General features: G+C 39.2%; 1 protein-coding gene across 1 annotated transcript in view; it reads right to left on the bottom strand.

The window, feature by feature from the left end:
- USP32 (ubiquitin specific peptidase 32) overlaps nucleotides 1-22,247 on the bottom strand; it is a 202,388-nt gene extending 180,141 nt beyond the window's left edge. The window contains exon 1 of the mRNA XM_025996072.2: nucleotides 21,989-22,247. Coding sequence (XP_025851857.1) covers nucleotides 21,989-22,046 — 58 coding nt within the window. The 5' untranslated portion in view covers nucleotides 22,047-22,247. The remainder of the gene's footprint in view (nucleotides 1-21,988) is intronic.
- Between the last annotated feature and the right edge of the window lie 682 nt (nucleotides 22,248-22,929).

Below are 22,929 nucleotides of genomic sequence, written 5' to 3'. Positions count from 1 at the left end.
TAACACAAGCCCCCTCCCCCCAAAAAAACACAAAACACAGTTCAAATTCCAGTCATCACATATTAAGTATATGTAATTTCATAAAATACAAATTGCATGGCTGGTTCTTCAGTCCATGAATCCCTATGTTAATAAAAGATGCACACATGATCAGTGACCAATCATGTCACTTCTTTCAAAATCTGCCTATAATTTGCCCCTACAAACAAAGCTGTTATTCAGTTCATATGCAGAGAAGGTAATATTGTTATGTGATAAATCCAAGTGATATTTTATGAAAATGCATAATCAAAAGAGGGAACTAGACAACAAAGATAAAAATGTAGCAAAGAAATGAAAAGTGATAATGCTAAATTCCAATTTAACATAAATGGAGATTTTTTTAAAGGTTTTATTTATTTATTCATGAGAGAGACACAGAGAGAGAGAGAGAGAGAGAGAGAGGCAGAGACATAGGCAGAGGAAGAAGCAGGCTCTGTGCTGGGAACCTGACGTGGGACTTGATCCCAGGTCTCCAGGATCACGCCCTGGAAAGCGGCGCTAAACCGCTGAGCCACCCAGGCTGCCCCATAAATGGAGATTTAAAAGAAACGTTGCGGGCAGCCTGGGTGGCTCAGCGTCTTAGCGCCGCCACCTTCAGCCTGGAGACCCAGGATTGAGTCCCACGTCAGGCTCCCTGCATGGAGCCTGCTTCTCTGCCTCTCTCTCTCTCTGCCTCTCTCTCTCTCTCTCTCTCTCACATGAATAAATAAATAAATAAAATATTTAAAAAATAAATAAATAAAAGAAACGTTGCTACCTATCAAGAGACACTAGGTACGCATTCAGAGGAATTCAGTGAAAGGTCAATGGAAAAGCAGCCATGACAAAAAGGATGATGTCCCAGAGAAAGCAATACAGGCAAAAAAAACAAAACAAAAAACTTTTATTAGAGAGCCGGCAGATACTTTCACAACATTGAAAACACAAAAGAAAAAATGCTGGAAGCTAATCCAAACTTAGAAAGGAATGACAATTCAGCAAAGCATAGAAAAGACACCCACTCCAAATTTTACATTATACAAGGCAAACTTGAAACTACTCTTGATGGGTTTTTCTACAAAGAAATAAAACGCTAGCTCTGATATTTTAAATTGTACCATACCAAAAAGAAACTAAAAATAAATAAATAGATAGATAGATAAAAAATAAAAATTATACCATACCACATAAATATTATCATTGGGCATTTAAAGGAACATCTATAATGTACTGTAAATTATATAACACAATGTCGGAATTTGCATTTTAGGACCATAAACATGTATACAAACCCATGAAGTGTATGAATAATACACACTAAATTATCTCCGTGGTTAACACTGTTTCTCCTTTTCCTATTATAAATGTAACAGAAATAAGTAGATAATTAAAAAATACAGTAGAGCTGAGCATATTTCATGGATAAAGCCAGAGTTATGATTATCTTTAGGCCATCAACTTTGATAGAGGCAATCTGACAGGAAGCTGCAGAAGTAAGTCTAAAATGCCAATTAGAGTTGAGATGTAAATTCTAAGCACAAAATGACAGCGGGACAAAAATTTCAATAGCAAAGTAAAAAAAGTAATATGAATTTTTACATGTCATTTCTAATTTTTCTGACAAATCTTTCATCTCTAAACTAATACGGTGAGAGGGTAATCCATATATTTCAACATGTGTAATCAGAAAATAATAAATCAGGGATCCCTGGGTGGCGCAGCGGTTTGGCGCTGGGCGCGATCCTGGAGACCCGGGATCGAATCCCACGTCCGGCTCCCGGTGCATGAAGCCTGCTTCTCCCTCTGCCTGTGTCTCTGCCTCTCTCTCTCTCTCTCTCTCTCTGTGTGACTATCATAAATAAATAAATAATTTTTTTAAAAAAAGAAAATAATAAATCAGAATATGCACTGCATTTTCACTACCAATTTTTTTTGTCAATTATACTCTCTATAAAAAATAACAACTTCTAAAAGATGAAGAAAATTTAATTCCTTTCTTGGAGTACTCTAACTGCACTAAGTTATAATATCTCAGGGATCCCTGGGTGGCGCAGCGGTTTGGCGCCTGCCTTTGGCCCAGGGCGCGATCCTGGAGATCCGGGATCGAATCCCACGTTGGGCTCCCTGCAGGGAGCCTGCTTCTCCCTCTGCCTGTGTCTCTGCCTCTCTCTCTCTCTCTGTGTGACTATCATAAATAAATAAAAATTAAAAAAAATATATCTCAATAATAACATTAATGTTTAGCATCAAAGTATTAGAAATCAATTAAAGCCAGTAAATTAAACAATGTTCAAATATGGAAAAAATTTTCAGACTAATAGAGCATATCAGCTTCCAGTCTAGAATAAAAGTTATCTCCAATATATGATGTTACAAAAAGCCACTGCCAAAAAAATCTTCTGGGAGAATTATCATATAAATGACTGATAACCTCTATTAAAAATGCACAGAACACTGCTGTAATAAAATTTTGATTTGCAAAGGACTACATCTAAGGGATTACATAGCTAAAAAGGAAAGTGATACAGCCAGTATTTATCACCCCCTTAAACTCACCTATTAATCTATATACATCCATTAAAGTATGGTAACTTTAAAGAACCTACCCCCAGACAGTATACTGTAAAAAAAAAAAAAAACACAGGCAGACCTTTCTTTAAAAGAGTGTCTACTGAAACAAAAGATTTTAAAACATATGTCATTTGCATCACTAAGAAGCAATCACACAGTCTCTAGTCCAGCAGTATATATATAACACGTAAGCTTTAGGCCTCCATAGCACTTGGGTTAACAAAGGTTCAATTTCAGAATTTAAGGGGAGACACAAGGCACTTCTCCTTAATTTTTTTTTATTTTATTTGACAGAGAGAGACAGAGAAACAGAGAGACAGAGAGAGGACAAACAGGGAGGGGCAAGCAGAGAAAAGGGAGAGAAGCAGGCTTCCCACAAAACAGGGAAGCCCAATGTGGGGCTCAATTCCAGGACCCTGGGATCTTGACCTGAGCGGAAGGCAAACACTTAAACAACTGAGGGGCCCAGGCACCTCCGGCACTTCTCATTCTCAAGACAGATACTACCTGCTACCATTTGTGTGTGTGTTTGCAGTGAGAGAAGCCAAACTTTTTGACATTCCTCAAATAGCCTGACTTTCCACCCTGGCTAAAATTCAATAATAAAGCTGGCTCTCTTGTGCTTTCATTACAGACAGCACTGTTTTTATGAGTATTGTTTGCTTCTTAATTATCCGTGAGCTGTGTGGATTATTTGGAAAATTATTTCTAAAGGATTCTCTTTTGGGGGAGGGGGGACCTTCTGAGTATAGGAAGTAGGGTGCTTTCTGCCCTGGTTTTCTCCAACTATGAGGTCAATATTTTTTTTTTTTTTAAGATTTTATTTATTTATTCATGAGAGACAGAGAGAGAGGCAGAGACACAGTCAGAGGGAGAAGCAGGCTCCATGCAGGAAGCCTGACACGGGGACTCGATCCCAGGTCTCCAGGATCAGGCCCTGAGCTGAAGGCAGCGCTAAACTGCTGAGCCACCCGGGGATCCCCATGAGGTCAATGTTTCAGAGCTCTGTGGATTTATCTCTGCACAATCTAAAACTTAAATTCAAAACAAGGGGATCCCTGGGCGGCTCAGCGGTTTGGCGCCTGCCTTTGGCCCAGGGCGCGATCCTAGAGTCCCGGGATTGAGTCCCACGTCCGGCTCCCGACATGGAGCCTGCTTCTCCCTCCTCCTATGTCTATCATAAACAAATAAATAGATAAATCTTTAAAAAAATAAATTCAAAACAACCTGACAATCATGAAAATTAAAAACTTTTGAGCATCAAAAGACACTATAAGGAACACAAAGACACCCCACAGAAAGGGAAAAAATAATTGCAAATCACTCACTGATAAAGTATTAATATCCAGAATACAAGCATACCTCATTTTATCACACCTCACTTTTCTGCACTTTGCAGATACTGTGTTTTCTACAAATTGAAGGTTTGTGGCAACTCTACTGGTACCATTTTTTTTTCAACAGCATTTGCTCCTTTCATGTCTCTGTGTCACATCTGGTAATTCTCAGGATATTTCAAATTTTCATTATTATTATATTTGTCACAGTGCTCAATGACCAGTGATCTTTGATGTGACTATTATAATTATTTTGGGTCACCACGAACCATGTCCATATAAGACAGCAAACTTAATTGATAAACATTACACATGTTCTGACTGCTCCACCAACTGGCCACCCCTAGTCTTTCTCCCTGTCCTTGGGCCTCCCTATTCCTGGAAAAACAATATTGAAATTAGACCAATTAATAACCTTACAACAGCCACAAGTGTTCAGGTGAAAGGAAGAGCCCTACATCTCTCACTCTGAGTCAAAAACTAGAAATTATTAAACTTACTGATTAATCTTCAAAGGCATGTCAAAAGCTAAGACAAGCCAAAAGCCACACCTCTTGTGCAAGTTAGCCAAATGGTGAATGCAAATGAAAAGTTCTTGAAGGAAATTAAAGCACTATTGTAGTGAACACACAAATGACAAGAAAGTGAAACAATCTTATTGCTGATATAGAGAAAATATGAATGATCTGGATAGATCAAACCAGCCACAACATTCCCTTAAACCAAAGTCTAATCCCAGAGTAAGGCTCTAATTCTCTTCAATTCCATAAAGGCTGAGAGAGGTAAGGAAGCTGTAGAAGAAAAGACTGAAGCTAGCAGAGGTTGGTTTGTGAGGGTTAAGGAAAGAAGCAATCTCCGTAACATAAAATGCAAGGTAAAGCAGAAAGTGCTGATGTAAAAGTTGCGAAATTTATCCAGAGGATCTAGTTAAGATAATTAATGAGGGTGGCTACACTAAACAACAGATTTTCAACATAGATGAAACATTATACTGGAAAAAGAGGTCAGCTAGGACTTTCATAGCTAGAGAGGAGAAGTCCATGCCTGGCTTCAGCTTCAAAAGATAGGATGCCTCTTTTGTTAGGGGCTAATGCAAGTGGGGTCTTTAGGATGAAGTCAATACTATTTTACCATTTGAAAAGTCCCAGGGTCCTTAAGAATTAACACTAAATCTACTGCCTGTGCTGTACAAATGGAACAAAGCCTAAATGACAACACACCTATTTACGACATGATTTACCCAAATATTTTAAGCCCAGTGTTGAGACCTATTGCTCAGAAAAAGAGATTCCTTTCAAAATATGGCTGTTCATGGATGATGGACCTGGTCACCTAAGAGTGCTGATGGAAACAGAAGCGATTAATTTTCTTTTCATGCCTGCTAACACAACAGTCATTCTGCAGCCCACATGTTAAGAAGTAATTTTAACTTTTAAGTCTTTTTTTTTAAGAGATACATTTCATGGGGTGCCTGATCTTAGTTAGGGTCATGAGATCAAGCCCCATGTTGGGTTCTGTGTGCTGGGCATGGAGCCTGCTTAAGATTCTCTCTCTCCCTCTGCCCCCTATGCTCAGGCTCTCGCTCTCTCTAAAAAAATTAACAAAATCTAAAAAATATATTTTCTAAGACTATAGTTGCCACAAAAAGTGATTCCTCTAATGAATCTGGGCAAAGTAAACTGAAAACCTCTGGAAAGGATTCATCATTTTAGATGCCATAAAGAATATTTGTGGTTCATGGAAACAGATCAAAATATCAACATTAACCTGAGTTTGAAGAAAGTTGATTCCAACCTTCATGGATGACTTCGAGGGGTTCAAGAGTTCAGTGGACAAACTGCAGATGTGGTGGAAACAGCAAGAGAACTGAAATAAGAAGTGGAATCTGAAGATTTAACTGAATTGCTACAATCTCATGATAAAAGTTTAACAGGTGAGGAGCTAATTTTTATAAATGAGCAAAGAAAGTGGTTTCTTGAGATGGAATCTACTACTCATGAAGATACTATGAACACTGTTGAGGGGTGCCTGGCTGGCTAAGTTAGAAGAGCATGCAACTCTTGATTTTGTGTCATGAGTCTGAGGCCCACAATTGCTGTAGAGACTATTTTTTAAAAAAATAATAAATTAAAAAATAATAATAATAATAAATTATTAAAAACGTTGAACTGACAATAAAGGATTTAGAATATAAACTTAGTTAATAAAACAGCAGCAGGGCTTAAGAAGACCAACTTCCAATTCTGAAAGAAGTTTTACTGCAAGTAAAATGCTACCAAACAGCACCACACAGAGAAATTGTGAAAGGAAGAATCAATCAATACAGCAAAACTTCACTGCAATCTTATTTTAAGAAATTGCCACAGCCACCCCAACCTTTAGCAACCACTATCTTGAACAATCAGCAACAATCAACACCAAGGCAAGAACCTCCACCAGCAAAAAGATTACAACTCACTAAGAGCTTGGGTGATAATTAGCATTTTCTTTTTAATAAAGTATTTTCAGGGGCACCTGGATGGCTCAGTTGGTTAAGTATCTGACTCTTGATTTTGGCTCAGGTCAAGATCTCATGGGTGGTGGGAATCAAGCCCCAAGTCAGGCTCCACAATCAGCAGGGAGTCTGCTTGAAGATTCTCTCCCTCTGCTCTGCTCCCCCTCACTTACACGAGTGTACACACCCTCTCTCTCTAAAATAAATAAATCTTTACAAAATAAATAATAAAATATTTTTAAATTAAGATATATATATATATATTCCTTTTTTAAACACAATGCTACTTTACACTTAATAGACTATTGTATAATATATACTTGGTTTACATAACCGAGCATAGGAAAACACACTCAACATCACTAGCCATTAAGGAAACACAAATCAAAACTACAATGAGATACTATTTCACAACCACAGGATGGCTAAAATAAGAAACATAACAAGTGTAGGCAAGCATGTAGAAAAATCATAACCCTCATACATGACTGGTAAGCGTGTAAAATAGTGCAGCCACTTTGGAAAACATTTTGGTAGTTCCTCTAACTGTTAAACATCAAGTTACCATATGACCCAGCAATTCTACTTCTAGGCATACATTTAAAAGAACTGAAAGCAGAGACTCAGATCTTTGTATATCAATATCCACAGTAGCATTATTCACAATAGCAAAAAGGTGAAAAATGATCCAAATGTACAGTAACAGATGAATGGATAAACAAAATGTGGTATACACACATTACTCAGTATAGGAAGGAATTAAATTCTGCTACATGCTACAACATGGATGAACCTTGAAAACATGCTAAGTGGAAAGACACAAAAGGATAAATAATGAATGATTTTACTTATATGAGGTACCTAAAATAGGCAAATTCAGAGGAAAAAAGTAGAATGGAGGTTACCAGGGACTGGCAAGAGGGGAGGGAAAATGGGAAGTTATTTAGGGATTACACAGTTTCTGGTAGGGACAATAAGCAAGTTCTAGAAATGAATATTGGCGATGACCACACATCATGAATGTACTTAATGCCACTGAATTATACAATTTAAAATGGCTCAGGGGCACCTGGCAGGCTCAGTCAGTAGAGCATACAACTCATGATCTCGGAGTTTTGAGTTCAAGCCCTATGCTGGGTATAAAGATTACTTACAAGTAAAATCTTAAAGAAACAAAATGAATAGTAAAATGGCTCAAACAATAAATTTCATCTTATGTATAATCTACCACAGTAATAACTAAAGCCAGAAAATAAAACTATGTATATACCTGAACTTGTGAGAATCAGTCAAAAATTCACATGAAATATTTCACAAGCCCCTTATAACAATACTAAAATATATGGTTGAAAATACAGTCAGAAATCATAATTTAGTGCAATTTTTGCTTTTTCTCTCATATATATGAGAAAAGGCATATTTACTTATTTGTTAATATTAGAATCACAAGAGATACTGATAAGCAGTTGTCATCTTGGGTGTATTCACCCATCCTCAAACTGACAAATACATAAAGATGAGCAAAACTCTCCTAAATTCTTTTGCAATCAACAACTGTCTAACTTCTAATAAATTCTTTTTTTTTATTTCATTTATTTATTCATGAGAGATATATAGAGAGGCAGAGACGTAGGCAGAGGAAGAAGCAGGCTCCACACATAGGGAGCCTGATGTGGGACTCGATATTTGGACCCCAGGATCATGCCCTGAGCCAAAGGCAGACACTCAGCCACTGAGCCACCCAGGCGTCCCCTAATAAATTCTTCTAGCACATATAGAACTGCCATGCCGTGCAGTTCTCTTGGACCTATAATTTTAACTTTCAGTCACATTCCCACAAACTTACAAATTGGGAGTTTGAGATATGAGCCACATGTTAAACATTTAGAAGAAAACATGAAAATGAAAGTTAAAAGATAGATCTTAAAAGAAAACTAAATAAGATAACTTGATTTTTAAAAGCAACACATCGGGACATCCGGGTGGCTCAGCAGTTAAGCATCTGCCTTTGGCTCAGGGCGTGATCCTGGGATCCTGGGATCGAGTCCCACATCAGGCTCCCTGCATGGAGCCTGCTTCTCCCTCTGCCTGTGTCTCTGCCTGTGTGTGTGTGTTTGTGTGTCTCATGAATAAAAAAATAAAAATATTTTAAAAATAAAAAAATTTTTAAATAAAAAACAACACATCACAATTATATAAAGGCACCAACAACTGTAACCATCTGGTTCTCTCCATCATCAAGCATATGCTGAATACCTATTTGTACTTAAAACAATGCAAAGTGGTTTAAAAAAAGATTCCTCCTCAAGAAACTTAAAATCAAGTGGGAAGATTAAATTAATACACATAAAACAATACCATGTATATGTAAAAATATTCAAATACCAAGGATACAAACTAAGAGTCATAGGAATTCAAAGGAGATAAGTGCTAGATAGTCCAGGTATGTTTCAAAGAAGGTAAGATCTAGATAAAGTCTAGAAGTCCAGAAAGATAAGTAAAATCAAATGAAAATGAACCCTTCATAATCTACCTTCATCTTTCCTGTTCACCACTTTGTACAATATAAATTAGAATAGATGAAGATAGAGAAAAAGTCACTCCACTAAAGAGAAATCACAGAAACACAAAATGAAGAGAGCAAACCAATTGTCCCAAATTTAAGAGATTAAAAATTTTAGGCAGAGGGGTACCCGGGTAGCTCAGTCAGTTAAGCCTCTTGACTCTTGATTTTGGCTCAAGTCGTGATCTCAGGGCTGTGAGATGGAGCCTGACATCCAGCTCCATACTGGGCATGGGGCTGCTTGGGATTCTTTCTCTCACCCTCTCACTCTGCCCTTCCCCCATCGCCACCACCCTCATCAGCACATGCACACTTTCTCAAAAGAAACAAAAAAGCTATGTAGAAGTACATATTAAATTATGCAAATTATTTGAAAAAGTTCCAAAAATTGCATGGAATTTGACATGATTTTACCATGTTTTCCTATTCACACCAGTAAGTATTTGCTATTTATGAAAAATTTGAGTGTCTTAGAACCAATCAAATCAAGGCTCATCTGCAAAATGTCGGCACTAAATTTAATCAAAGCTAATTATAACAAATTACGAATCTACGAGTCATTGCATACAAGATTGTGTTTCCTTTTTCCTTCATATTTTCTACTGAGTGCTTCATGGATTCAGATAATTTTAGTTTAGGGCCAGCAGGTATTCTTTTTAACCCAAATTTTAAATGTTTATATTCCTGGAACATTTGGAATATTTGTATAAAGGTCATGAAACAACTATAATTTATCCTGTAAAAATACAATTTACCAGATTATTACTATTAGTTTTATTCTGTCAGCTTTCTTTCTATTCAAAGAGCACTAAGTTGTCCTACTCATTCAATCAACATTTTAATAAGCCCCGTCATTTACCTTCTAGGCTCCGGAGTTATTCTCAAGGCTTTCAGAACTCATATAAAGTAGACAGTCAATTAAACTAGCAGCTGTAATGCAGTGGAATAACCACTACAATAGAAGTATGGTTACAGTACAGCATAGAAGGGGAGGAAAAGTAGGAGCAGTATCAGGGAAGGCTGCTGAGAGGACCTGATGCCTGAGCTTAGTTTTGATGGATGAGGATCTAGTTAGGCAGACAGTTCAGGGATAAAGATGCATGTCAATTAATCAATAAGCATGTACTTCATGCCAGCCACCACAATAATACACTTGCCCTAACTTCAAGACACTACTTGTCAGAAATTTACTTCATACAGAAAAGGCTTAAAATTTGGTCTTAAAAATGAGTTCACATCTCATTTTTTTTAAATGCACCATGCACACACACGAAAAGTAAACATTCTATGATTTTATTTATACAAGACTGAAAAAATAGATAAAACTAATCTATAGGGACAGAAGTCAGAACAGTGGTTACCTGAGGGGCAGTATCAACCGGAAGAGGGCAAGAAAGCTTACTGGGGTGTCGGAAACATTCTCTACCTTGGTTTTTACATAGTGGTTGCTTGCGTACATAGCTAAAATTTCATCAAGCTATATAGCATCATTTGTGCACTTCAGTGAATGTAAGTAATAAAAGAAGGCATTCCAAGATCTCGGGAAGCAGCACACAGAGTGGGCAAAGGCCAAGTCACAGAAACTACCAGGACTTCCCACACTAAAGACTTCAAACTACAGGGTGTTGGGTACCTTCCACTGAGGAGCATCTGAGTAAAATGACCAGATGTATATTTCAGAAAGGTTATTCTGGTGGAAATATAAAAAATGGACTGAAAAGGTAGGAGACTAATAATAGTCCAGAGGACAGATGAAGGACTTTTCTAAGGTAATGACTTTAAAGATGGAAAAGAAACAGAAGATAGTAAGAAGGTAGCACCAAGGGACACTGTGATTGATTAAATGTGAACAGAGAAAAGAAAGAGTCTCAACTGATAACCAGATTTCTGGGTTGGGCCCATGGGTAAATCACTCATATACAATATATAAGCAGGTCTGTAAAAATCTAAGTTGCATTTAGCTTTGGACTCTACTGAAATAACATAAAAAAAATGTTCCACACAAAAGGACACCTTTTTCTATGAGATGTTATTTACTACCAACTGTTCAATCGGTTGATATCCTATTTCTTTCATTATTTCAATATATTTGCTTGGCAATCGTCTGTCAACTTCAATTGACATCTGTATGGTACCAAGGATATGACGATAAAAAATGCTTCCACCATTGAATACTTCTTACTACACCTCTAAGCCTATAGAATAAGCAATTTGTTCTCCTTCCATAATTAGCTATAAAGAGGTATTCTTACCTCAGCATCTCTGACAAATGACAACTTCTGATCTGTAACACTCCACACAGTGGAAGATTTCATTTATTGGTGCTTGCATAAAGAATTTCTAAACCAAATTTATTAATCAAACAACTGTTCTAAACCCACCACAGGGATCCCTGGGTGGCGCAGCAGTTTGGCGCCTGCCTTTAGCCCAGGGCGTGATCCTGGAGACCCGGGATCGAATCCCACATCGGGCTCCCGGTGCATGGAGCCTGCTTCTCCCTCTGCCTGTGTCTCTGCCTCTCTCTCTCTCTCTCTCTCTCTCTCTGTGACTATCATAAATAATAAATAAAAATTAAAAATAAAATAAAATAAAATAAACCCACCACAGCTTCCTACCACAGCTGCTCACCAACAGATTCCAAAACCAACTTTAAAGCAGAGCGAAAAATGACACAGTAAGATTTTAATACAATTCTTTAAAGGCAAAAGATGCATTTAAATATATGTATGTATGTATGTATGTATGTATAAATAAATAAATAAATAAATAAATAAATAAATAAACAAACAAACAAACATAGGGCAGCCTGGGTGGCTCGGTGGTTTGGCACTGCCTTCAGCCCAGGGCCTGATCCTGGAGACCCGGGATCAGGTCCCGCGTCAGACTCCCTGCGTGGAGCCTGCTTCTCCCTCTGCCTGTGTCTTTGCCTCTCTCTGTGTCTCTCATGAATAAATACATAAAATCTTTTAAAAATAAATAAATACATAAATATACATAGACATAAAAACATGAGTTTTAAGCCTCAAGGCATATACTCATAAGCACACAAACATTTATCCTGAACCAAGTTTTTTTCTAAAAGTTTAATCTAGTTTTTAGGAAAGATTGCTTTGATATGCAATTCAGTCATTCAACAGGTATGTATTGAGTAGCTAAAATAGGGCAAATTACGTGCAGTTACTAGAAATATGGCAGTGAACAGAACAGACATGCTGTCACCTCATGGAGTTTTATAGTCTAGTAGTACATGATCGGGAAAACTGCATTCTAGGGCAATGTGTCAGTTTCTAACTGACCATGCAACGAATCTGCCCTTGGCTTACATTAAGACCCACATGACCCGAGATCAAGTATAAGGATTATTGAAAAGAACTTCAAAAACAATTACTTGGTAAAAAACAGAGAGCCTCTTGGAAACTGAATAGCAGAACAAAAATATAAGAATTATTTTAAAGTAAGAAAAAGAGCTCAAGAGTAAAGGTCTTAAACCTTTATCTCCCATGAACCCTTCTTCAGGAAGCTACCAGAGGATGAGTTCCATCAAAATAATATAGTAATTCAAGAAACAGGAAACAAGGGATACAGAGAACAGGGGATCCAACATAGAATAGTGAAGGAAAGCTCCAGAATAATGGTGAAGGAAGATCCCAAGACGGCAGCTATGCTTCGAGCACAGGGGCAATAGGTACAGACTGGAGTAGGCCAAAAAGTTCTAAGAAAATTTTCCAACATAATGGAGTAAGCATGTGATGTATACTAACATATGGATAGATTTAACAATTGGTGGGAACTTTGAGAGTTGAATTACAGTAAAAAGAAACCTAAGCAAATAAAAACAGAAGGCAATTATTACAGGAAATATTTAGGAGGAAATCAATTATACAGGAAAGGAAAAATAATCTTACTATATTAAACAGCTTAGCTGTGAAAAGCATTTATAAAGACCTAATTGCATAAAAACTGAACAATGATCTAACCAAAATTTTAAAATACATGTACCAATATGAGGAAATGGGACTATAGAAAGAGCATACATGTGTGTACTTAGAGGATGAGTAGCAGTGAAATTAAGAGCTACATCCTAATCTTTTTAACAGTGGAATGCCAGTAAATATTCCTTAAATGGAAAAAAAGAAAAAGTATCACTATAAAAGTATTATGTGGAGATACAATGTAAAGACCAAATTAATAAATTTAAAATATTAAAAAGTATTAAAAAGTACTATTAAAAAGTACTGGACAGTAAGCGGAGGAAAACTGGAAAGGGAGAGAGGATAACAGTACTACTGTTTCCATTACAAATCCTGGAGTACCATTTGATTCTAAATTATGTGTATATATCACTGCTATAAAAATTAAAACTAAAAGACTGGGGGGAAAAAAGGTAGGGGGAGGAGCATTAGCCATGGAACATTAAATAAAAAGAATCTTGGGCCAAAAAAATAAATAAATAAACTATAAGTAAAATTTATTTGTTTGTCTTAGCTCCATTCCCAACGTGGGGCTCGAGCTCTCAACCCTGAGCTCAAGAGCTGCATCCTCTATGCACTGAGCCAGCGAGATACCCCTAAAATGTATTCTTAAATCACCTGGACTATTTAGAAACAATGAGAGCACTTGTATGCTGATGTGAATATTATCATCAGCTTCCAAAGTAACGCTGTACAACAATTTAAGCAAACAAGTTTCCAACTGTAACCTTACATTTGGCAGTAAGATGATACTTGTCACCACTGAAGAAAAGTAAAGATCATTGTGTAAAAATAAATCATTTCATGAATAAAATTATTAAATATTTTACTGAAAGACTTCTCAAGTGTTCATGAACATAATACTTAATGCCATACCAATCTCTTAATGTCTGTCTACTCAGGAATTTACACTATTAGGTATCTAACCTAAATATCTGAACAGACAAAATTACATACTATATTTAAGGCTCTTACATTTTTAATGTAACATTCATTCAAAATCTTTAGCACATTTTTCTTTTTCTTTTAAGCTTTTATTTATTCATGAGAGAGACAGAGAGACAGAGAGAGAGGCAGAGACACAGGCGCAGAGGGAGGAGCAGGCTCCTTGCAGGGAGCCTGATGCCGGGACTCCAGGATCATGCTCTGGGCCCAAGGCAGGCGCTAAACCGCTGAGCCGCCCAGCGATCCCTTTAGCACATTTTTCAAAGTTGATTAAAGGAAAAGAAATCTTGATACCAATACATTGCTTAGTTTACTCATTCCCTATTACTTGATCCTTTACCCTCCAACCTTACAAACATTACGCAGTTCTCCAAATTTTGTATCATTTATACATTTATACATTCACCCAGCCATCGAATATTTACTTAGCACTTAAAATATACCCAGCACTGCATCTATCCTGGCACTGGAGATTCGTCATCATGTCTGACAATAAACATGTTAATTTATATATTATGATAAAAGCTATAAATGAACCATACAGAATAGTGCAATACTGACAGAAGAACACTTCATAAAACATAAAAGAAGGCCTCACTGAGACCATAAGAATTCAGACTTCAGGTGTGAAGAATGATGAGCCAGACCTGTGAAAATTTGTAAGCAGCCTTTCCAGGCTGAGAGGAAAGGAATAACAGGATCTGATTTGAATTTTAGGATTATACTGACTGTTGTGTGGAACTAGAAAACCACTGCATGGTATCTTAGCAAGAGACAATGGCAGCTGGGACTAGAAGTAGTAGCAATGAAAGTGAATCAAAGGTAACAGACTAGACTGGATACCAAACTAACAGAACTGGATGACAGACTCACACTAGGGATAAGAAGATAAGTCAGATGGCAAAAGAAAAGGAAGAACTGAGCAAGTCTACAGATTCTTGGTTTTAGCAACTATGTTCCAATAGTGGTAGCATTTACTTAGGTGGAAAAAACACTAGGGGAGGACTGCTTGATAGAAGGGTCCTTTTCATAAAAGAATCTCTTTAGTCTTTCAAGAGTCATTAGAAAAAGGCAAGAAACCACAAGAAGCCTTAAAAGGCTTTTCTCTCTAGGGCTACAATACTGAGACAATGTAACTTCATGGAAATGAAAGAGAAGCTGGAAAATTTCTCTGTAAAACTTCACTTTAGCATAGTTTTCCTTTAATGCAGTCCGATATCAAGGACTCCAACCTTGTTTACAAAATAATGATAAACTTGAGATTTCCCTGAAATAAAAAGAGCCTTATGTTAATGAATACTAAATCCCTAATAAAGAAGGATGTTAAAGAAGGCCTTCATCTTTGAATAGATCTTCTAATAGATAGGTCTCTGACTTTAACAGTAAATACTATACTGGTTTTATCAGGCTTTTGTCAGTAATTATCCATTCTTGACTTCCAAGAAATCTTTATTATTAGATAAAAGAAGATAACTGATTAGCATACAGTAAAAAGGTGGAACAGCTCAATTTATTTATTTTTTTAAAGCAGATCTTGTTTATTTATTGAGGTATTCTACACCCAACATGGGCTTTGAACTCACAACCCTGAAATCAAGAGTCACATGCTCCTAGGACTGCACGCTCCAGGCACCCCTTAGACTAGCTCAATTTAAACACATTTATTATCAAGCCCAAAAGGTAAAAGCAGAAGCATAAACAAGCCCTAAACAGAGAAGCCATGTTTTCTGGATACTATATGAATAGAACTCTCAGTTCCATTTTAAGTCTTCTAAGTACTTAGTACTTATCAGACCATCAACCTTTTTTTTTTTTTTTTTTTTTTTTTAATTCATTCTTGAGAGACAGAGAGAGAGGCAGAGACACAGGCAGAGGGAGAAGCAGGCTCCATGCAGGGAACCCGACGCTGGACTCAATCCCGGGACTCCAGGATCCTGTCCTGGGCTGAAGGCAGTGCCAAACCGCTGAGCTGCCCCATCAACCATTTTTTAAATCAGAGAATAGGTGACATACATTATATTAGTTTTAGGTGACTTGACAATTACATACGTTACAAAATGTTCACCATGATTACTGTAGTTAACATCTGCCACTATACAAAGCTATTACAATATTGACTATATTCTCTATGCTGTACTTTCCATCCCCATGACTTAATTATTTTATAACTGGAGTTTGTACCTCTTAATCTCCTTCACCTATTTCACCCATTCCCCCACCTTTCTCCTCTCTGGCAACCACTAATTTGTTCTCTATATTTATGAATCTATTGTTCTTTGTTGCTGTTGGTTTATTCACTTGTTTTTCAAGTTCCACACATAAATGAAATCATATGGTATTTGCCTTTCTCTGTCTGACTTGTTTCATTTAGCATAATACCCTCTAGCTCTATCTATGTTGTCCCAAATCAAAGCACCAACTTTTAATTCATAAATAAAATCTCTCCACCTCTGCAGCTTAACATCAAAGCTTCTAATCCAGCTCTCACCATTAATCTCTAGTACTTCAAATCCAAAAATGGATTTCCTACAGTCACAGCAAGAATAATAATCACTTCTCTAACTTTTCCTGTGACCTACCATGCAATCAAATGCCAAAAATCTTCTCTTTCTCCTGAGAGAACATCTCACGATTGGTTGGTCACCACATTCCCAACTCTAGGTACTTACACATCTTTCTGGAAGGCAACCCTGAATGCTGTCACTGTGAAGTCTCTCTAACCAAGCACAAAGACAAACAATGAACAAGAAAAAACAAACAACAGCTGTCCAGTTTGGTAAATGGGAGGCCATTAACCATCAAGTGATGTCACCTCATTCTGTTCATCCTCCCCAAATCCAGGGTTCATTGGTGTATTTACCTCTGCTTTGTCATGAACACTCTGTACGGAGTGTCAAACTGGAAATTATGAAGAACACCACCTGTGTAATTATTTAGGTGACTACATATAAACAGACTAACTTAAAATTGCCCGATTTTTCTCTTTACGTATAATAACAGCTGGTTAGGTATACGTGCAAATGGCTTAACCAAAACCTGCAATTTCACCCTAATGCAAGAAAGCTGACTGGTATATTTAATAAATTCAAACGAAGGCAAATAAGTGAGAATAGTGCATACCAGAAGGTACCAACTGTGAAATTAAATTTTCATTTATACAACGATGTATTATGCTAAACCAGCTAACCTTACATCATAGGCAGTGTAATATCAGTAAAATTTTAATATTAATACCTATGAAACTTGGTGAATAAAATCTTGGTTGGGGAGTCAATAAAACATTGACATATGAGGGCTGGTGGATAATAAGTAAAAAAAAAACTACTGGAATCTTCAACTATTACATACTTAATTATCCCACTAGCAAAGACAACAACCTTTAAGTGATGATGAAATTAAGTTCTTTAACACAATTGAGCACATACTAAAAAATGAGTGTGTTAGGCACTTTCAGGCCAATACACCAACACACACTCTACATCCCTATAGCACTTCCTTCTATGTATAGCACTGTGGCATTTACATACTATATGCTGATCATTTATAAACAATATATATATTACTTTTTGAAAATATTGTCCATTATCAAATATATAAATAATAGAACTTTAAAAAGAAGTTTTACTATTTTATTCCTACATCCCATGGATAGTCCTGAATACACCTTGAGGTATATACACTTCATTGGACTGCCCAGCTTATACCCCCCAACGACAGAGAGTAAGCCATCTTTGTTTCTTTGATGCCTAAGTCATTGGCAGCACTCAGTAAAAATTTGCTGGATGAATGAGCAAAGGAGCACTCAAAAACATTAAACCACAGCATAATTTCTGACATGCTATATTTCATCACCCAACTACTTATACTTAGTCTAATTTAAGTGCCAAATTTTTCTTAAAGGGATTAGAAGAAATTCACCCACTATATTTTATTAACACAGTTTAAAAGCTAAGGACAATTTCAATTCAGCCAATTCTTGCGGGGAAGAAAATAAAGCCTTATAATTCTGTTTCCAGAATGATGAAAAGGAGAGAAGAACTAAAGAACTGGAGGTTTTTAAGGTTTCTTGGATTCTGAAATACTCTAAACTGCAACTCATCTTTCATTCAATTTTTTTTTAATGCTATGTTCCAAGCATTTAGAATATATTTTTAGGAATACACAAGCCACAAACTTAGATGCAAGAGGAAGTGAAGTAAACAGATGAACATAGCTGCTAAAATTCTCAGGACCCATGAAGTACAGTAGACAGACTTGAGGAAATACATGCAATCTAAGCAAGGGTCAAGCCTTCAAGGAACAGCCTATTTCTGTTCATACAAGACATGACAGATATATACAGAGATACCAAAAATAAAAGCTACTGCTATTATGTCTACCTTAAAAAAAAATTTTAAGGTATGCTTTCAGAAAACTATTAATGTTTACATAACTGACATAGTCTAGCCAAAATAGCATACAATACCAATCTTCCTAATTTCTAGAGCTTCTGCAATGTAAATGAGAAGTCACCAGACTGCCCTTCACTTAGGACCAGTAAGCCTTATTTGTCATTAACATAACACTCCATTTCCAAGGCTCCATTTTAGAAGATAAACTGCCCGGAATTCCATGTCTGTTTCCAGTAATATATGGTTGACTATTTTTTTTTAATACTACCTAATTACGGTTGGGCATTATTTACTGCTTAATAATTTCAAATAAAGCCAAGGGGATAGGTATTTCAGTAGTTTATCAAGCTTTTAACTTGTATAGTGATTCACATAACCTACAATGTGTCCAATCCTCTCCCTATCCTCCACCCCCATTCACCTTACATTCACCTGTTAAGTCTTAATTACTTACCAAAGGTTTCAGTACCTATTTAGATTCTTCACATTTCCCTCAAATTTCCCAAACCATTTTTTTAGCTCTATCAAAAGCTTTATATAAATTCCTTCTAGGGATCCCAGGGTGGCGCAGCGGTTTGGCGCCTGCCTTTGGCCCAGGGCGCGATCCTGGAGACTCGGGATCGAATCCTACGTCGGGCTCCTGGTGCATGGAGCCTGCTTCTCCCTCTGCCTGTGTCTCTGCCCCTCTCTCTCTCTGTGTGTGACTATCATAAATAAATAAAAATTTATTAAAAAAAAAAATTCCTTCTATAGGGGATCCCTGGGTGGCCCAGGGCATGATCCTGGAGTCCCGGGATCGAATCCCGCATCAGGCTCCCAGCATGGAGCCTGCTTCTCCCTCTGCCTGTGTCTCTGCCTCTCTCTCTCTCTCTATCATAAATAAATCTTTTAAAAAAATTCTTTCTATTATCTTAGTAAAAGACATTCTTTTTTTTTTTAATATTTTTTTCTTTATTTATTTATGATAGTCAGAGAGAGAGAGAGAGAGGCAGAGACACAGGCAAAGGGAGAAGCAGGCTCCATGCACCAGGAGCCCGACGTGGGATTTGATCCCGGGTCTCCAGGATCGCGCCCTGGGCCAAAGGCAGGTGCCAAACCACTGCGCCACCCAGGGATCCCCAGTAAAAGAAATTCTATAGTTGGAGTCCCTAGGTAGCTCAGTTAAGCATCTGCCTTAGGCTGAGGTCATGATTACAGGTTCCTGGGATCAAGCCTGGAGAACACTGAGTCAGACTCCCTGCTCACAGCTAAGTCAGCTTTGCTTCTCCCTTTCCCTCTGCCCCTCCCCCCTCTGGTGCTCACTCTCTCAAGAGAATAAAATCTTAAAAAACTAAAAATTCTATAACCCACCCTGCATCTGGGTGGCTCAGTTAAGTGTCTGCCTTCAGCTCGGGTCATGACCCTAGGGTCTTACTGCTCAGCAGTAAGTCCCCTTCTCCTTCTTCCTCTGTCTCTCTCGCCTGTCCCCATCATGTTTGCACGCTCTCAAAAAAAGTAAAATCTTTAAAAATAAATAAATTAAGTCTAATATTTACTACAGTAAACAGTATGTTCAAAAAATTATCCACTTTTTTAAAAAAGCTCCTGGTTTACATTTATTTATTTTTTTTAAAGTTTTTTTTATTTATTTATGATAGGCACACAGTGAGAGAGAGAGAGAGGCAGAGACATAGTCAGAGGGAGAAGCAGGCTCCATGCACCGGGAGCCCGACGTGGGATTCGATCCCGGGTCTCCAGGATCGCGCCCCGGGCCAAAGGCAGGCGCTAAACCCCTGCGCCACCCAGGGATCCCTCCTGGTTTACATTTAGAAATACTATTTATCAACAAGCTTCTCTCTTTTGCTTTTATTTTCCTCTGGGGTAAAACTGATAAAACATAAACTTATTCCAAGAATAGTTTAAAAAGGTTTTAACAAATATTTTTGCCACCTCTTCAAATATTCTTTTTAAAATTCAACTTAATAAATTGAGCAAAGACCTTCAATTAAAGCAGTTTAAAATGCACCTATTAATTTCATTTATATTTACAAAGGTGCTAACATCTTAGTTTGATACGAGAGTAAGCAAGGTAGTTTTAATAAAAGTTAAATTTTAGAATTCCTTTAATGCCAGCTACATCACCCCCAAACTTAAGAAACTGAACATTTCTGAACCATGAAGCTGTAAACCAATCTGACTGATGTCCTCTTTCATGCCATGTAAGCCATTGCCTAATTGAGCCCAGACCTGTCAGGCTCGACAGCATCCCGGAAATGACTAGCCTACTAAAGCTGGAAACACATCAAGAATTTGGAATATTTCTCATATTGAGAAAAAAAGTTCAAGTGATATTGTCCATAAGAACAATCATTATACTGTTCTGTAGAAAAAAAAAAAAAAAGATATAAAGAGCATATTTTTGTTATTCTGGTCAGGCCACAATGAATACACCTAAATTCTTTACCTATTTTCCGGTGATGTCCCTCTGAATTTATCTTTTTTCCTACATATGAACAAGAGGTCACTTACTAAATCCTCATTTTGAATGCCTGTCTTTTAATCCAGTTTTTATTTTTATATCCTTAGCTACTGAAACTATCACCTGGAGCATGGCTGGTTTCTTGACTTGCAAACCTGTTAACAATAATGCCAAGCATCCAACCTGCTTAAATGTTTCACTTCTTACAGAGAAGATCCATTAAATGTCGAAAAGAAATACATACATACACACATACTCAAATCCCGTCATGAAAAATTAAGTCACATTCCGGCCATAAACTGCAATAGGCACTTCCAGTTAGCGTGTGCTTTAGTGATCACGGACAGCGGTATCAGAGTAACTGGTAGGGGGTTGGGGCTGTTAACACTGTGCATTAGAGCCAATAAGCAGCAGGCGAGGACTGGCAGCAAGGCCGGTCTCTAAAGGGAGCTATAACACAATATCAGAATGTTGGGTTTCCGAATATGCCATTTTACCGGGAGGAGGGGGCGAGAACTGGGGATCAAGTGCAATGTAAGGCTCTGGCCAACGTCTAAGGAGATGAAATCTAAGACAAGGTCTTGTGGCAACACCAGCTGTCCAGTCTCCTCTCACCTCCAGTGCAACTTAATTTGAGGTCGTTCTTATCAAAGTCAGTCGCTCGAAGGGTGAGGCGGGTGGCAAGAGTGGACGATGATAGCCCCCCTAGAGGCTGGCAGAGGCCCTCGGAAAAGGCGGAGACTTCGCAATTGGAAGGGGCTGTCAGCAGCAGACAGAGAAGAGGGCTGTGCAGCCGCCTCCCCTCTCCCTCCCTTGACCAGGGCTGTTGGGGACAAGCTTAGGATGTTGTCGGGGTTTATGGAGTGATAGGAGAAAATGGCAGTAAAGGATGAGGGAGGCTGGAAGGGCTGGTGCCACCCAAGAAAAGAGGGAGAGGAAGACCCCCCTGGACACATCCAGCATAACAACGCCACCAAAGAGCACGGGCATTTCCCAACCAGCGCCAGATACCCGTCGGTCTGGGAAAGCTGCTCCCTCTTCCATACGGTCCCAATTCCCAAACACCGCTCCCACCCGACCCTTCTCCCCCAATTACATTCCCCGTCGCCGGCCTCCTTTCCCATCCGCCTCTGGCGCCCCACGCCCTCAACCTCCCCTCCCCTTCCCCGGTCACCCACCCTCGGGGCAGCCCGTCGCTGGCCTCCCCCACAGCTCGCCCAGACCCCTCCCCCCTCACCTCTCCTCAGCGCCTCCTCGTAGCTGAGGAATCCGATCCGTGACTCCTTGGCGCCCATGCTCCCCTCATCCCCTCGGCCGGGGGTCGGAGCCTGATCTCGCCCCCACCCCCCCTCCCGCCCACGACTCGGCGTCCCTGGGTGACGGTGTCGGCGTCCCCCAGCCCCCTCCTCCCCCAACACTAACAAGTGCGGCTTCTGCCCCGGCAGCTCCTCCCGGCCGCCGCCACCGCCTCCATGCCGAATCACGTGACCCGCTCCCACCCCGCCCCCTTCCCCTCCCTCCTACTCCGCCCTTCTCCTCTCTCCTCCCTTCCCTTTCCTCCTCACGCCCTCTTCCCTCCCCCTCCCCCCTCCCGCCGGCCCCGCCGAGGGTCACCTGACCCGAGGCCGGGGATTGTTCCGGGTAATGGCCGCCAGGGGCCACACACTCCGCCCCGCCCCGCCCCGCGCTCTCCGCGCGCAGGAGCGTAGGGGAGTGGCCGGATCCCGCGCGTAACGCATCATATCCCCGCTTCCCGCCAATCCGGAGCCGCAGGGCCCGGGAGCCTCCGCCCACCCGAGGGGGCGACTTCCGGAGCGTTAGGGGCTGAGTCTCCCGCCCACCCGTTCTGGCGTCTGATGGGCGGGGCCGGAGCGGCTGGCGGTTGGTCTGTCCTTGGACAGGCCCCATCTTGGGTAGAATCTTAGGGCACCGGGGTGTGAGGGTTGCCCTGAGAACGGGGCGGGCTGGGGAGAAACTCCTATAACGTTATGGGAAGTTTTGGCTGGGAGGGAGTTGTGAAGGGAAAGAGCCTCTCAGGGATCTCCTGTGACGAAAGCGTTCTTAATCCTGGTGGGGAGATCCCTAAGGGAAATGAACCTTGTGGAAAGTTTGGGATATCTTTTCACGTTATCCGTTTCCCCCCTACACCCACGTTGACTACTCTAGATTTTGTTTCAT

Source organism: Vulpes vulpes, chromosome 2 (genome assembly GCF_048418805.1).
Source record: "Vulpes vulpes isolate BD-2025 chromosome 2, VulVul3, whole genome shotgun sequence".
Classification (NCBI taxonomy): Eukaryota; Metazoa; Chordata; class Mammalia; order Carnivora; family Canidae; genus Vulpes; species Vulpes vulpes.
Note: the sequence above shows the minus strand (reverse complement) of the source record. Positions and strands in the feature narration are given on the sequence as shown.